Source organism: Pelecanus crispus, chromosome 1 (genome assembly GCF_030463565.1).
Source record: "Pelecanus crispus isolate bPelCri1 chromosome 1, bPelCri1.pri, whole genome shotgun sequence".
Taxonomy (NCBI): Eukaryota; Metazoa; Chordata; class Aves; order Pelecaniformes; family Pelecanidae; genus Pelecanus; species Pelecanus crispus.
The window spans coordinates 7,785,327-7,801,662 of record NC_134643.1 but is presented as its reverse complement, the minus strand read 5'-3'; the positions used below and the strand labels follow the sequence as shown (position 1 = coordinate 7,801,662).

Sequence of the window (16,336 nt, the reverse complement as noted above, 5' to 3'; positions counted from 1 at the left end):
TCCCACTGCTGCACTACAGTCAACATACATAATTGAGCATGTCACTGAATCCATATACAGATACTCAACAGGTTTGACGCATGAAATTAAAGTCCATCATGGTTTTCCAGGAAAATCTGGAGGACAAAGGCAGGGGTTGTAAGAACAAGAGCACAGAGTTTTTTAGTGGAGGTTAGTATACTACGTGACAGAGAAAACACTTCCACCCATGAATGTAAAATAATGCTCTCTGTCCTGAGGGTTTCACACAGCAGTGACTGTTGCTTACCAAGGGTGCCGCGCTGCTTGCTCACAAGTGTATCTTTTATTAGGGTCCTTCTCCATCAGATTTCGAATGAAGTCTTTAGCTGTAAAAAAAAAGAGAGAATAATTTAAAGGAATACGGTTCATGTCCAGCTCTGCTGCAGGATGATCAGCCAACAGCACTGACCAGGCTACCAGGTGCCACCTGGCCACAGTGCCAGAAAACGGCCCCGGGTAATTTGCCATTTATTAGTATAGATATAACCAAAGTGACTTAGGACCAAATCCAAGCTATTTAATATGGCAGGTGAATGCTGAAGGTGTCTACTCCTGGAGGTGTATCTAGAAGTGGGATGAATAATTCAGAGTGAGCAGAGTTCAAGCCTGCCAGCTCCTGGCTCCCTGGTCACCCAAGTGCCTCTGACCATCTTAGCTGTCTGCATATGGCCACATCTGTTGGAGATGCTCATAAACTGAGTGGGAAAGGCAAGGAGGACGTCAGATGCCACAGTAAGAGGAGCTTCTCATTGCTCACTCCAAGCAACCTCACACATGGGTAGCTGTGAGGACATGTTGCGTATTTAAAAACAAGTAACTGAGGAAAATGGACTCCCTTGGGTATGAAGTAGTGTGTTTTTAATTGACACTATAATGGAGGGAAGGGAGATCACAGCATGGCATGCATCCAGTAGTTTCAGGAGAGAGTAGTTGAAGGAGCCACAGCAAAGCCAAATATGGCAGGAAAATCTTTGTGCTGATTTAGGTGATGGACTTTCCCCCCAAAATGCAAAGGGGTCTGCCAGCAGACCTTCATATTTTCTCAGAAAACCCTTATGGGCTTAAAAAAATTTCTCATCACATACATTTTTAAGCAATCTATCACAATGATATCTGGACTGCAGATGTAAGCAGCATGAAATGTTGTTCTATGCAGAGATAACAGGATATATAATCATCTTGAAAATAAAACACTTCTTTTTATATCTCCCCTGCCTTAATCAGTAGTACTAATGAATCAGAAAACGGCATTTCTAAGGATATTTTTGTCTGATAAAATGTTCCTAGAATTCATTTCTTCTCCTGCATGAAATGGCAGATGTTCCCCCAGGTTGGACAGAGCAAGGACACCAGGCTTGCGTGACCCCTTGGAGACCACACAGCATGTCAGTGGCACACGCAGGGTGCAACACTGAACATGCCCCTGCTGTCACCTTGCTGTCACCTATAGGCACTGATGCTGGCAGACTTTGAGCCACGCTGGAGCCAGAAGCCTTTAGGCACATTTGCCTGTAACAGGGTAACGTATCTGCCTCTCTGCCGGACTGACTAGCGCAGGCACTCAGGCGCTGTGGGTTAAAAGTCTTCTGCACTGGGTGGGGAACTGGGCGAGCATATGGGCAGCTATCTGGATCTGACTACAGGGACAGTACTCCCAGTTTCTGAATCTGCTTACCCACCTCATTTGGAAGCTATTAATTTCCTGGGTTTGTCTTTGCTGTATACACTGCAGACTCACCTCGGACCTGCAGTACAGTTCTAGTAACAGAGTCGAACTAGGTTGCCTTATTATTATTAGTGACACAAAAACCATCTGCATTTTATTTGGATATGAAGGAGAAGTTAAACTGCTTTGTCTTCTTGGGATGGTCTTCTGCTACCTTCATCTTCTGTTCCAGCTATGTTTTAGTGCTTTGTGTGTAACTGGACAAAATGGTACTTAATTTGCCCTCTTGCAGAAATAACATCCCATAACTATTTGAGCTAAAAGAAATGCACGTTCCCAATGATTTTCAGTTAAAATGAGCTCCACACATGATGGAGGGTGCGTTCTCACGCCCAGAGGAGGAGATCTGCAACAGGCAGGCACGCATGCATGGTTGTTGCAATTAAATGAGCAGCAGCTTCTTACCAGACTCGGAGATGTCATCCCAATATGGAGAGTCAAACTCATACTCCGCCTTAAGGATCTGCTCAAAGAGTTTGGAGTCATTTTCATCATAGAAGGGGGGATACCCACAGAGCCTAATGGAGAACAAGAAAAGAGACACGTGACTCTTGGATCTGTCTTGGCCAAGAAGGGGAGAAAAAGGGACAAACTCTTGTTAAAGACTTGCCCAAATAAGTTTTCAAGCAGGCAAGCACTATCACAAAGTAAGTTTGTTCAGGAACACATAAACCCACTTCTACAGATTAGCACCATCCTGGACAAAGAGGTGATTGTTTCCCTGTACTCGGTGCTGGTGAGGCCGCACCTGGAATACTGTGTCCAGTTTTGGGCCCCTCAATACAAGAAAGACATTGAGGTGCTGGAGCGTGTCCAGAGAAGGGCAACGAAGCTGGTGAAGGGTCTGGAGCACAGGTCTTATGAGGAGCAGCTGAGGGAACTGGGGTTGTTTAGTCTGGAGAAGAGGAGGCTGAGGGGAGACCTTATCGCTCTCTACAACTCCCTGAAAGGAGGTTGTAGGGAGGTGGGTGTTGGGCTCTTCTCCCATGTAGTTAGCGACAGGATGAGAGGAAATGGCCTCAAGCTGTGCCAGGGGAGGTTTAGCTTGGATATCAGGAAAAATTTCTTCATGGAAAGGGTAGTCAAACATTGGAACAGGCTGCCCAGAGAGGTGGAGGAGTCCCCATCCCTGGAAGTGTTCAAAAAACGGGTAGACGTGGTAGACTTTGGGACATGGTTTAGTCTAGTCTACCCTTAATTGGCTTAGTGTGGACTTGGTAGTGTAGGTTAATGGTTGGACTGGATGATCTTAAAGGTCTTTTCCAACCTAAATGTTCTATGATTCTATGATTCTATGAATTCTGCATGGAAAACCAGTGCTGTTGATCCTACACTGACTCATGCAGATATCCTGGCCTCCCTCTGCATGCTTTTGGGTGTTTAGCAGGAGGAATACTTTTATTACACAGCCATGAGCCCTTCCATCCTCTCCTGTACATGTGGTAAGAGGAGTTTTTATGGGCTACACCCTACATCCACACAGCACCAGTCCCTCTCATCCCTCAATACAACCATTCCCCATCCAAGAGTCTTTTCCATACTCGCTTCACTGCTCTGGTTGTCATTCTGGACTGTTCTCATCCAGCACCTTACACAAGCCACCTACACTGGCTTTACTCTCTCCCAGATGGTGGAGAGACATTGCAGTGGCTCTGCAGACATGTAGGCACAGCAGAACCCTGGGAACCGAGGACACGCAAGAGGTGACAACACCTACCCAGTCACCTGCATGGCATCAGGACAGACTTTGAGCACAACCTGTGGTCTCTATATTGTGCAAGAGATGGTAGCTGTACAGGAAGGCTAGTTGTACATCTAGAGAGCCACTGGCCACCTGCATGGACCTCTTCTCTAGCACAACAGGGAGGAAGAGCTGGTGCAAAACAGGACAAGGAGCCCTACAGCACTATCAGACAGAGGGCAGGATGTGGCTTGTGCTGGGCTCTGCGTCCCGAGGTCCCTGCAAGGAGGATGTCTGGGAGTCCCTCCACCTCCGCAGCAGAGCCTGCACGGGCTGCACATGGCCCTGCCACTGCTGCAGAGACACATGGAGAGCCTCCACCTTTCTCAGTTCTGCAAGTGGTTTTGCTGCCCACATCAAATTGCCTACCTTGCCTAAAGCTAACAACAGTCCTGTCCTGTTTTTCAGTATTGATAATCAGACTTCTCAGAAAACCTAGCCCGAGGACAAGCACAACATTGAACAGTATTTGCCCAGTTTGAGCTAAAACACTCAGGGCGCACCTTCCCAGCACTGCAGACAGCAGGATAGTTGCTCTGCCAAGGCAGGGCTCCTCCAGCCCTTCAGATGTGGGAAAACCACATCCAGCACTGCTTTAAGCAAATGCAGCGATAAAACTCGTGTCAGAGATCCCTCACGTCAGCTGATGCTGCATGCAGTAGTCTGTCCTTCTCTGCGCAGGCATGCCAGCAAAGATACCCCTTCTTCAAGTTTTAATACCAATGTTGCAAAGTAACTCTGAGGCTGGTCCAAGGTTTTAGCAAACCCATCCTGCTCACAGTTAAACAGGCCTTTCTGCTTCTGCTGTCTCATATAGAGATGGTGCATTTTTTTCTCTTATCCCTAGTCTATGGTGTAAATGATTCTTTCACATACTTCACCAATATTGAAACAATCTTTTTCCTACAGTTTTCTTAAACCCTGAGTCAATCAACCTCAATAAAGCATTTAATTGGAGAGAGCCAGCCATTATAAACAGACTGAAGATCTAACTGAAACACTACACTGTAACAACAACAGAGCAAGTTATTTATAACCCAAATCCAGCCGGCTGCCCTGGAGGTTATTTGAACCGACTCAACACTTGAGGGTGAAAGGAGCAATGTTTCGTTAGCCCTGAGGAGCCAGTGTGCTTGATAAATAATTTAAATGCTGAGTGAGATGTTGATCTGCGTCAGATCCATATTGACCTGGAAGAACTCTACTGAAATTTGCAGCATTATAATGAATCCACTGTGGTTCAACTGAATCAGAAAGCTCTCTCTTCATCTTGCAAAGCAGATGAGCCAGTTGTCATTTGTGTCCCACTGGATGACTGCCATTATCAAAAACAAGTAAGATAACCTCATGCCAGACGAGCATTTACATTCAGAACAGGACTGCATACCTACTTAATGGGCATGTGTTTGTGTATGGGGCTCGATGCCGCAACTCCTATGTGAAACCCAGTGGTGGAAATGGCGTATGAGAAGGGCCATTAAAAATGGTGCATTTAAGCAAAAGCCAAAAAGCCACTATGCACCTGGATAATGAAGGAAAAACATCCGGTAACCTAATGCAGAAACTGGATCCACAGCCAGGATCCAGCTCTACAGGTATCTATGAAGAACATTTCTAGAACTTGCTTTAATGTAATAAATATCAGTGCTTATGTCACACAGTCTTGTGGGGGGATGCACACAAACTGATTTTCACCTTCCTCATCTTTTGTCACAACCCTCAAGATTCTGGGTGCTTTACTGAGGGGTTTGGGAAGGCTGGAGTTGACAGCACCAGTTCTGCAACTGTTAGGATGGCCACTCAGGTAGAGATGTCCAGGCTGGAAGAAAACTGCTCCTGCAAAGGCACTCGGAGCCATCGCTCTGTCACTCTTCGCTGGGGGACACACTGGGCTCCACATAAGAAGCCTGACAGCCCTTCATTAATTTCTTGCCTTCCTCAGCACTTTCCTTAAAACCAAACTGCTCTGATAAAACATTTTACGGCTGTGCATGCCGAGGCGCTGGCAAGCAGCTCCAGAGAGAGAAATAAGTCTCTTAAAATGTGCACTGTACTAATTACCTTGGCAAAGGTACAAGAGCACAAGTTAGGGCTGTTGTGATTTATACGTGCTCATGGCAGCAAAAGGTAGGAGCAAACTGCTGAGCAGCACAGATCTGGAGGGCTATAACCGTGCAAGGCAGGGAGCAGAGAGACATGAACCCCAGCAAGAGCCCCAGCGTCTCCAGAGCCTTTCAATCCCTTTCCTACAAACATCCAGCTCTTCCCCTGCTCCTCTGCACGGTTTGCGTATCTACACACGTCTGGGGTATCTACCTCTGTCTGGGAGGTACCTCTGCGCAGCCCATCGCAGGGGTGCATGGTGGAAGGGCTGCACGAGGAGTCAGCGTCACGCAGGAGGATGCCAGAGCTACTGGAAGCTGGGCACAGGGCAGAAAACAGACTCCTTTGGCACTGCTTTTCTGTTGCTGGTGAGAGCTTGAGAAGTGTTAGTCTTCACTACAGGTCATGGGCAGGGACATCCCTCCAAACCAGCCCCCTGCCTGAGAGCAGGCTGAGTGCAGGGCAAGGGCTGGTCCTGGCCAGGGATGGGGGTGAGCCTCCTGCATAGGGGGACCCAAGGATGTTCCTCCAGGAGGCAAATCACTGAGGACCTACACCAGAAAGCATGTGAGAAGGGAGCAAGCTCCTTAGGACAGAGGAGGTGGCGTGTGGGAGGGGAACACCAGGGCATCCTGGCACAGGGAAGGGTTGGGAGACAAAATACAGGCGATCTTGCTGTCCTTTCCCTTAAAATCAGAGATTAGAAAGACATAGAAGTTTTAGTGTTACTTACTTTAATGTTTTAATGTTACTGGCTTTGCAGTAATGGATAGGAAAGCCCCAGTAAATTAGCCTATCATGCAATTTATGGCTGGAGGAAATCTTGCTGGACTTCCAGCAACTGGGCTACCTTCCAAAGTCCATAATAAGTTTTTATTTAATTCTTACAGAATCAAAATCCCACCGACTTCATTTCCATCTGCTGGGACATTTCTGTGTGAAAAAAATGACCTCACTATCAGGGGTTCTGCTGCTTTTCTTTAGATATGCAGAAATACAAAAATAACCCCTCTGTCTTCAATGTGAAAAAATCCTTCATTGTCCCGGGGGAGCTTCAGGCAGCTATTAGTTGTCATCATTTTCTCGCAGTTTCACCAAATAAAAGCTTTTCAGAATTATTTAGCAACCTTATCACATCAGCAACAGATTTTCCCTTAACCTCCTATTCCCAGTCTGGCCTTAAAAAGAATAGGATGCAGATAAGAAAAACACAGGTGGATGTACAAAAGAAAGATATTGCTGGAAGTCATTTCTAGAAGCCATCAGGAAAGCACAAGAGTAATACCGGGAACGCCTTCTCCTCACCAGGCAGAGAAAGCAAACCCCTGCAAGCTCCTGTTACATATTGGGGGTGATACTAAAGGCAAAATAACCTGTTTGCATGGTCAGTGTAAACAACCTGCAACACAAGAAGCACCGGGGTTAGTTTTACAAACGATTTTATAGTGAGATTAGAGGAAAGAATTCAGTAAATGCTTAAAGACCCGAGATGTGTGGTGTGGAAAGTTGTCCAAGTACTATTTATAGGGATAAACGCATGTATTTCTGCTTATTTTAGGAACAGACCCTCACACTGGCTGACACTGGTGCCCTCATGAAACTGTGGACAAGGACATATTACATGGGGAATAAAAAATAAATTAAGAAGCAAACAATGAGGAGCAATCATTTGGGGTTGTTTTCCCAGTGCTTAACTGTGATATCCTGAACAATCCAACATGCCTGTGTACATTTTGCCACCACTAATTCTCCTTCCAGTACTGAACAAGTAAGTTATTCCTCACTTTCTTGCTTAGGCTGTGTGAGATGCCGAGCAGGCAAGATGCCTGACCAGCTGCTCCCAACGCATGACTCCAGGACGATGGTGGAAACTTTTTCTGGAATAATATTCTTTGTACTGTCCCTGCTTAATCCTTCCATACAAACAGCATTGAGGATTTCATGCACATCTACTTGAAAATCAAAAGCAACTCAGCAGCAAAGAAGTACAGGAAAGTATGATCGAAGATTTATCTCCCGATACTCATTGTTTATAAATAACAGTAACAAACCAGTAATTCTCTTGTCCTACCAGTGAACAGAAACAGAAGAAAATTCAGTGCAAAATGTGTTCAGCCTAGTGCAGAAGAGACAGGAGGTGTTGAGGATGAATAACCAGGGGCTGAGGCAGAGCATTCTGTGGCCCCGGGTGCTTCTCCAGCTTTGAACATGATCTTCTAACTTTTACATATATTAACTTGATCTTTGTTAGATCAGGTATGCATGCAATCGGTATTTCAGCTCCCTAAGCTTTTGTAACCTCTCATGTGACCCAGACAGGTCCATAATCCAGCTGCTGGGAATCCAGTGAAGTCTCTTGCTCTTGTTATGCTTTATGTTTTTAAGCTGAACATGTACCAAAACTACCTTGTGATAAGCAGAAAGCTGAGCCCAACAGTGAGACTGTTTCAAATTGAGAAATTTTGCAACTGGAATAACAGGAAATTTCAGGCTACTAAAATTAGTTTGTGTGAATAATGACTTCTCATGCAAACCAGGTTTTGATAAAAACTCCACTGGTGCAGCCTCTGCAGTCTGGCTGGCATTAACGAGAAGCATTAGAGACTGGCACTGAAACAAAGGTGTTCTTTCCTAAGACATCCTTCACCTTGCATATCATAGAAGTGAATATTTGTCTAGAGTGTTGGTGCCCCAGAAACAGTTTATTCTTCCAGTGTCATAAACTAAAGGCTCTCATGTGAGACTGAGTTGTGTCTGGGGCACTCAAACCACTTGCCGTAATAATAGCTCAAAGCATCTTTAATTTATGCCTTGCTTCTGTGTTGGATTCCCCTGAGTTTCCGTCTTCTTAAATGACAATGGTCTGTTCAGAGTGGCTGTGAGGATTCGTGGGAGAGGTGGGGAGGTGATACAGGATGATGTGCTTGGATTGCCCTATGCATAAATACGTCTCTGACTGGTTGGGGCATGTGCAAGTAGCTCCAACTGTGCTGACTGCGGAGCTGGAAATGGCATATCTGGATGGGTGTGGTGACATATTGGAATTAATAACTCCTGCTCAGGACAGGATTAACTACCAGCATTGCAGCAGGGTGGCTATGCTGCTGGTGCTTGTGGCATCTCAGCGCCGTGCCACACTGTGAGCACGCGGGCTCTGCTACCTCCGGCGGTGTGGCGCTGCTGAGACAGCAAACCTAGATGTTAAACCTGTGCCCATCACTGGTGGTATCAGACACTTTAGCAGGGCTACTTCCTTCCAGCTTAGGGAAGGACCCCTCTTCCTCTCTGTCTTTACTGTACCCCTGACATCCAGTTTTTTATGAGGCGATGCCTGCAGTTTCTGGCTATTCCTGGAAGCGAGGATGAGACCCAGTTCAAGATTAGAACACGTAATATGTAGGCTGGGTTTCTAAGCTCCCATTGCAGTCAACAGAGATGGAGTCAATCAAGACTGGAGAGTGATGCAAATGTACCATAAAGCAGATGAAACCATACTGTGAAGGCTGAGTATGGAGCAGGGTGTGATCCAGTAGCTTCAGCGTGGGCATCTGGTGCTATTTGACACGGTCCATGGTCTCCCGCTTGGCCTCCATCTGCCACTCCAGAAGGAAGGTCTCCGCAGTGTGTTACACTTGCCAAATCCACATGGCTGTCCCGGACACCCCAGTGTGGTAGTAAAAGCGTAAGTTTAGGCAACTGAACAGCACATCCCACCGAAATGACTGCTTGCATTGACCCAGGCTGGGTTGAGGTGCCCACACGTAGAGCCCTGTGCTGCTGGAGAAGCTGTCAAGTGCACAGGACGCCTGTCCCCAGCTGGCAGGTAGCCATGGGGCTACGGGGGGCTGGACTGTCCCGCAGCCACAGCTTGAGACCAGGCGGGACGCTGTATGTGACTGAAACAGCACTAAGCACCTACGTTAGGGTAACCAAAGTGAGCCGTGGCGCGCTGCTGACTGTAACAGGAGCTGAAGGATGTAGCTCACATGCAGAAATATTCAAGGAGGTGGTTTGATCTCAGACCCAATCCCACCCAAGCAGTAACAGTCGGGCAAACACATTACCGTGCTCCTTCTATGGCAACGCATTGTTGCCATTCATTTTGACTGTACATAATACAAATCAAGTCCTCATTACATGAAGCACAGAAATCCTGAAAGGTTTCCTTGTCCTGCAAACAGGAATTCATAGGGACTCATTCTTACTAAACTGATTTAAGCCTTCAGGGTTGGGAATTCCCCATACAGCAAATGGGGAATTTAGATTTGAGGAGTGTGTATGCCTTGCTTGACAAGCCCAGCACACACTGATTTGGAAAACAGAGCAGGAAACCACTGAGCTGAACCTTGCAGAAGGAGCAGCCTTGCTTAGGAAGGGGGAAGGATTATGGATGAGATTGAAACCTTTCACCTATTGAAGATGTGTTCGTAAACTGGGTGTGGAGGACACATTACTTAGCACTGTCTCACTTGTATTCCTTCGCAAGACACATAAAAGCAACAAGTGAAATAACAACAGGTCTTCCAGCAAAAAAGACCTGTGGTGCATGAGCTATGGTTGAATGGGACTTTAAACTTGGAGGAAAGCAGAGCCAAGTTTATCTCCAGGCAACTCGGATGCAACAGTCCACAGCCCTCCTGTGGGCTGCCAGATGGACACATATTTTCATGGTGGGTATTTGACAATAAACTGAACCTACTGCTGTCTTCTACCTGCATCCACCTTCCTCCCGCTCTCTGAAGCTGGCACTCATCAAAGTACTACAAAAGCAACAGAAAAGACTCTACCTGATTGTCCTGCCATGGCTGGCAAGGACCGAAAACATCAATGAACCCAACCCCTAGGCCTTCCATGCTCAGGTTTGCTTGTGTAAAACGGTGAGTTTGGGTCAGCACACACCATCCTCGTCTAAAAGAGCACTAGGGAGTGATGTGTGAAGCAGCCTCCGAGGTATTTTGGCATGTCTGCTGTCTTCCTCACTGCTGTAGCATGTCCCACTGGGCTTTTCCACAAAGTCAGAATCAGCACTGTTGATTTTTGCTTTGTTATGCAAAAGCTTTTTGCATCCTGCTATTGATGGTTGCTCCAAGATAAATCCATCCCCCTGCAAAGTTTTGTACTCAACAAGCTTTCAAATATTCATGTAGATTGGAAAGCCAGTCATAAAGCTGATGTTTTTAGGCAGGACTTTGTTTTAAATAAATAAACATACATGCAAATAAATAAAGCCTTCCTATACTATCTTAATATAAAAAAGCTGTTTTGGGTAGCATATAACTTATGCTCAAGACTAAATGAAAATGTAAAGAATGAACATTGCACAGAGTGGATAATACAGCAATGAGGTTTGTCCTGGCAAAAATAGTTCTACTACACCATCAAAAAGTTATTCATGTTGACAAGCTATGAAATGTTTGCATAAGGAGAAAGGGAACAAAATAGGAATGCTTTAATGCTGCGCCTCATTGGAGCTGCTTTTTCCTTCAGTCTTGTATAACTGTGACAGTTGTGTAAAAGGGAAAAATTAAAAAAAAAAAGGGAAAGCACTGGTAATGCTGGCATGAAAAGACATCTGTTTCTGCAGCAGTCAACAGCTACACAGCAGCTCTGTGCTCTCTTGCACAAAACGAACAGGCTTCTTGTGCTCTGCGTGGTCAGCCTGGGTCAGCCTGGGTCAGCCCATGGCAAAAGCCTGACCTCCTCTCAAAGACCCACATGAATAGCTCTTGCTTCAAAGTCTGCTACGCTGTGCAGATGCAACCTATGCAACTGTTATTTGAATGATGTGCATGGAGTCACAGACCCGAGCCCTGAGCACAGACCACCCCATCATGACAGGCCCCTAAGCTAGAGGGAGTCTTCCTACAGGTTCACAGACAACAAGTTCTGCATTTCCTTCTCATTCCAAATATTAACAGCGATTTCATATGCTCATGAAGACAGAGCTGGATTCAGATGATGGTACCCAGAAATGTTATGGATGCCCTTCTCTGGACAGCACTAAGGACCCCTGGCACCAGGGCATACCTGTGACCACAGTTGCCAGGACACCTCTCCAAGCCTTCCAAACATTGTCACTGGGACAGGAGTTGGCTTACCTACTTCCATGGCTCAAGCACTGAAGGTGCACCCACATCTAGAGTACTGGCTGCCCCTTTCATGGAGACAAGTCTGGATATAAGGAAAAACCTTTTCCCCATGAGGACAGTTAAGCAGTAGAACAGGTTGCCCACAGATCTTGAGCAGTCTCCACCTTCAGAGGATTTCAAGACCCAACTGGATAAAGACCTTAGCAACCTAGTCTGACCTCAAGGACAGGTACTGAATGAGAACAGGCACTAAATCTCCATAAACATATGATTTCTGAGATCTATCCACCACTTTGGAGAATGCACAAAAGTCCTGGTCCTGTAGCTTTCTCAAGCAATGAATCCCGACTCCCTTGAGCAGCGATTAGCCCCACTAGAGGAGCAAATGTCAGCCAAGAATGGAGATGCTTAATGGCTTGATAGAAGAGTGACAGAACTGACAGGGCACAAATCAGCTCACCCTCTCCTATGAGACCTGATGGTTCGATCTGTTAAGGAAAATGATCCCTCATTTTCAGTAAAAATCTCAAGACTTTGCATTATGTTTTGATGAGAATAATTCACTGCAGTACATGAAAAGCTCTTCCCCCCTTATCTCCCTCTGTGCCTGCCCCAGGGAACAAAAATCATTACAGTGATGCCCTGAGAGAGGCGGCCCTTCAGGATACGCCTGTGAGCATAATGCTGTGCTCTGTGGACATGGCCAAATTTGTTTCTTGTCAAAGCTAACCTGAGCAGGGGAGGGAATAGCTTCACTAACGTCACAACCTGGAGAAGCCCATACTATTGCACACAGTGTAGCTCAGGCGGGAACAAGGATTTTTGCTTTTGAAGGCTCCTCATTCATTTCCTACCACTTCTGCCCAAATTTCAGCCTTTATGCAACTGGGAGGTGTCCAGGGTTCATGTTATCCTGGGTCACAAGTGTCAGAGATGAACTTTCTTGGACCAGATGAAATGCATAACTACATGGTGGGAGAGAATGTTGCAGGTCCCAACTCTTGTGACTGAAAACCCAACAGATACTCACAGGATGTATGCGATGACCCCAATAGACCAGCAGTCCACGGCTTTGCTGTAGGGTTTCTGGGCCAGAACTTCAGGAGCTGAAAACAAAAAGCCAAATGAGCACACGTTACAAGACCAAACATTTGAATGTGGCCAAGAGGTAGGACCCTGAAACTTGAAGTTCCCTGAGCCCTCGTGTTGCCCTCCACACAGCCCTTGCATGTGCAAATATCCTGATGTTTTGAAGCTCATATTCTCACAAAGGATGACTCCTAAAGTGGAGCAAATTCCCTATTTTCTGACTCCAAAGACAGAAAACAAAACCAAGCACAGAAAAATGAGTGAGGCAGAGGGCCATCACCTCTCTGTCAGAGGAACTTTAGGAGACTTGGAGGAAAATGAGGCCAAGCTTTGCACTGTTCCTGAGATGCACATTCATCCTGACAGCCTCGCAGGTCCACCGCATCACGCTGCCAAACCGGGGATTTCAAGAGGCAACTCAGGAAGTGCAGCATGTCAGGGAGGTGATAAGTTATGTCTGCAGGAGAGGAAGGAGAGCTGTCACCATACCTCCCAACAGCTGCCTTCCAAAGCCTGTTGGATGGCAGTCAGAGGGAGTCATTTGTCCTTCTGCCTCTGGGAACACAGACACCTCGGAAGGAGAAATGAAAAATAGCAGGAATTGGACACAAGCACAAAGGAACTGAGCCTTCTGCCTCTACAGCTTTCCTCCACCATAGTCTGAATTTTGCAAGAAGTGAGAGCCTGGGCATTTATTGAAACTCTGTGTGGGCCTGCTTTCCTTTCTTACACCAGTGAGAGTTAAAAAGGTGCATTTTTTGTTTGTGAGCCTGGAGTATTATGTTTTCCCTGTTGGGACCTTTCAGTGCAAATGCTTAAACCTGAATTTTAAAACCCTGTGACTCTAATCTTTTTCATGTAAAGAAGCTTTTGCTTTTTTCAAAGCAAAATGTCCACAATAATGCAAGAAATCACTGCTTGTGGCATTCCTAAAGCAGACTTGCCACACTGGGTTTTAAAAAGGACAGTATTTCCTCTGTGTACTTTGGAGTACAAATGCTGCAAAAGAATCATGAAGGGCCAATTTCCAGAAAAAATATTTCTTTGGGGTTACACCTTCCTTTGCTAGGAGTCTTACCAACATCAGTTAGTTACTTGAAGAATAGCAAAAAATTTGTGAAACACATAAATGTACTAAAACTTGAGCCTCTCATTTAGTTGCTACAGGCGCTTTGGTGTATTGGTAAGGACTCTTCAAAGAGTTATCTTCTTAAGCTAGACAAGTCAACAAAACTAAGGTCAAAACTGCCAGCAAGGAAGGGAATAAGAAGCAATAATGAGAAACAGAAAAGACTTTCTGGTGCTTGGGCACGCGGGCTTATAGAATGGTTTGAAGGGAAGATGAGGGCATCCAGGTTGCATTTCTACAAGGAGCAGAATGATGGAAAGGGTCAAGTCCCACTGGGGAGACACTGTAAAAAGGAAGAAAATCCAGGGGAATGTGGGTAAAAATATAGCTGGCAGCCAGATTATGAATACTCTTGAATACTGGGATATGCCCCAATCTGCAGCACAGGGTAAATATTACCCCAGTCTTCAAGTCATTCAGCAAACTGGGACCACTGCATGTATAAGAAATTAAAATGGTGGTTCTGTTCATATATCGTTATTCCTAATACACTGTTGCAACGTGTGAATAGTCCAACACCCACTATGTGCCAAATGAATTTTCTTTCCATTCTACTTAGCATGAATGACTCTTAATTTGGCCCCAGGTTCTTGGCAGAAACCTGCACCCCAGTTCCTGAGAAGCCCCTGACTCCTTCTAGGACATGGGCACAGTGCTGTAGTCTATCAAGATAAAGGTGAAAATGTTTGTATTACAATAGGGACAGAGCTGTGGAAATATAAAAGGCATCTTCAGCTGGTGCCCAAAAGGTAAATCCTTTCTCAAGAGCTGGGTCAGGGTCTGTGTGTCAGGTTGGTGCTAGACAGTCTGGTGGGGGTGAATTTGAAGAACAGCCTGGGATAAAAGAATAAAGCACTGGAGAGCCAGTCTATTTGGCCTGCCACCGCCTCCTAGATCACCTGGCGAGTTTGCAGAATATGGCAAATTTACATTTTTCTTGTATAAACCAGTTGTACCTCAAAGTTGCTCAAGACAACCTTCCCAGACAACACTTGTGTCCCTTAACCTGACTCTCTCCTGATTCAGCAAAACTTGCTTCCAAGTTTTCCTCTAAAAAGAATCTTCTTTCAAAATGTGCATCAAGTAGGGTTTGTGAGACACCATTTCCTTTTTTGTCCCACCTCTTGTGACTAGATTTTGTGACAAAATATACTGAAGAAGGGAGTTTATTTTCCCCTGTCCTTAGGTGATTAGATGTCTTCCAAGTCTCCAGTCCTTCCAAATTCCCAGTATTTTATTCGCATCTCCCTTCTACCTTTGACTGTCTGCTCCTGTTTGCATAATTTTCAAGACTGGTAAACATTATACATCTTATATCCCCCAAAGAAAATATTATGCAAATGGATCCTGAGCACCACAGATCCTAGTGAGCTCCTGACATTATACAGATATGCCACATTAACATAACAGAAAACAAATCTGAGACAAGGGGATGTGAACTATATAAAGATTCTCTCTGTTAAAACATCAAAGCTGTGTTGGGGCATTTCTCTCTGTTTTAAAGGAGTGAGGAACACAGATAACAGACAGTTGGTGCTGCAGATGGTGGCTGTGAGGCAAGTAAGAAGACCACAGAATCAAGCCCAAAGCAAATGTGAGGTTATTACCTCCCCTTTGGTAAAGTTTAATGAAGAAAGGCAGGAGGTTTAAATAATTATTTTAAAGCCAAATGGCTGCTTTTGGTTTTTGTTCAAAAGAGCAGACATGCAACAGGAGCAGAAGAACATAGCTAAGCATCATCAGTCTCTGATATATGGAAAAGATGGAAATATCTAATGAGCTGAAAAACAAGTCAGAGGAGCTCTCAGAATGATGGTAGATCAGTGCCAAGAGGCAAAAGCAGGAGACGCAATGAAAAAAATCCAAGAGCTGATGGCATTAAAGGATCAACACAGATGACTGAAGAGACAAAACAGCAATAAGGAGAATGGGAAAGTCAAAGCTGCCTTTTCTGGTGCTGGGGAAATGCCAGCTGAGCTGCCAGTATCACACCTCCCCAGGGAATCACTGTGGGCTCAAATGCAGCAGTCATCCAGAGATGGGGAAGTCAACGAAGCAAACCTGGACCCTTCCCCAGTACATTGCCCTGTGGGTGCTTCACATCCAGGAACTGTGTTTCAGGCCAGATCAGCATTGCTACCAGCAACATGTGGCAGGTAAAACGTTGGGTAGTCATCCCAGGGCCTCATCCCACCTGCAGGTACATGAAGATGTGCTTCCCAGGGCACTTCACTTGCAGGACATCTGCTGTTTTACAGTTAGAGGTGTTGTGGTTTTTTTTTGTTGATGTTTAGTTATGTTTTACTTTTTATAAGAGAAAAGATTACAAGGCTTGTTTCAAATGGAGGTTTTAAAAGAAGACACAGAACAGGAACATTTGGAAACCTTTCAGAGCACTACGCCATTACCCCCAGTGAGCACAGCTATGCTCACAAGCT

At 45.5% G+C, this 16,336-nt stretch overlaps 1 protein-coding gene across 1 annotated transcript in view; it reads right to left on the bottom strand.

Annotated features, from left to right (window-relative positions):
* CAMK1D (calcium/calmodulin dependent protein kinase ID) overlaps positions 1-16,336 on the bottom strand; it is a 225,865-nt gene that overhangs the window by 16,088 nt on the left and 193,441 nt on the right. The window contains exons 6-8 of the mRNA XM_075716484.1: positions 12,711-12,786; positions 2,153-2,265; positions 269-347 (exon numbers count right to left, since the gene is read on the bottom strand). Of these exons, the coding sequence (XP_075572599.1) occupies positions 269-347; positions 2,153-2,265; positions 12,711-12,786 (268 nt within the window). The remainder of the gene's footprint in view (positions 1-268; positions 348-2,152; positions 2,266-12,710; positions 12,787-16,336) is intronic.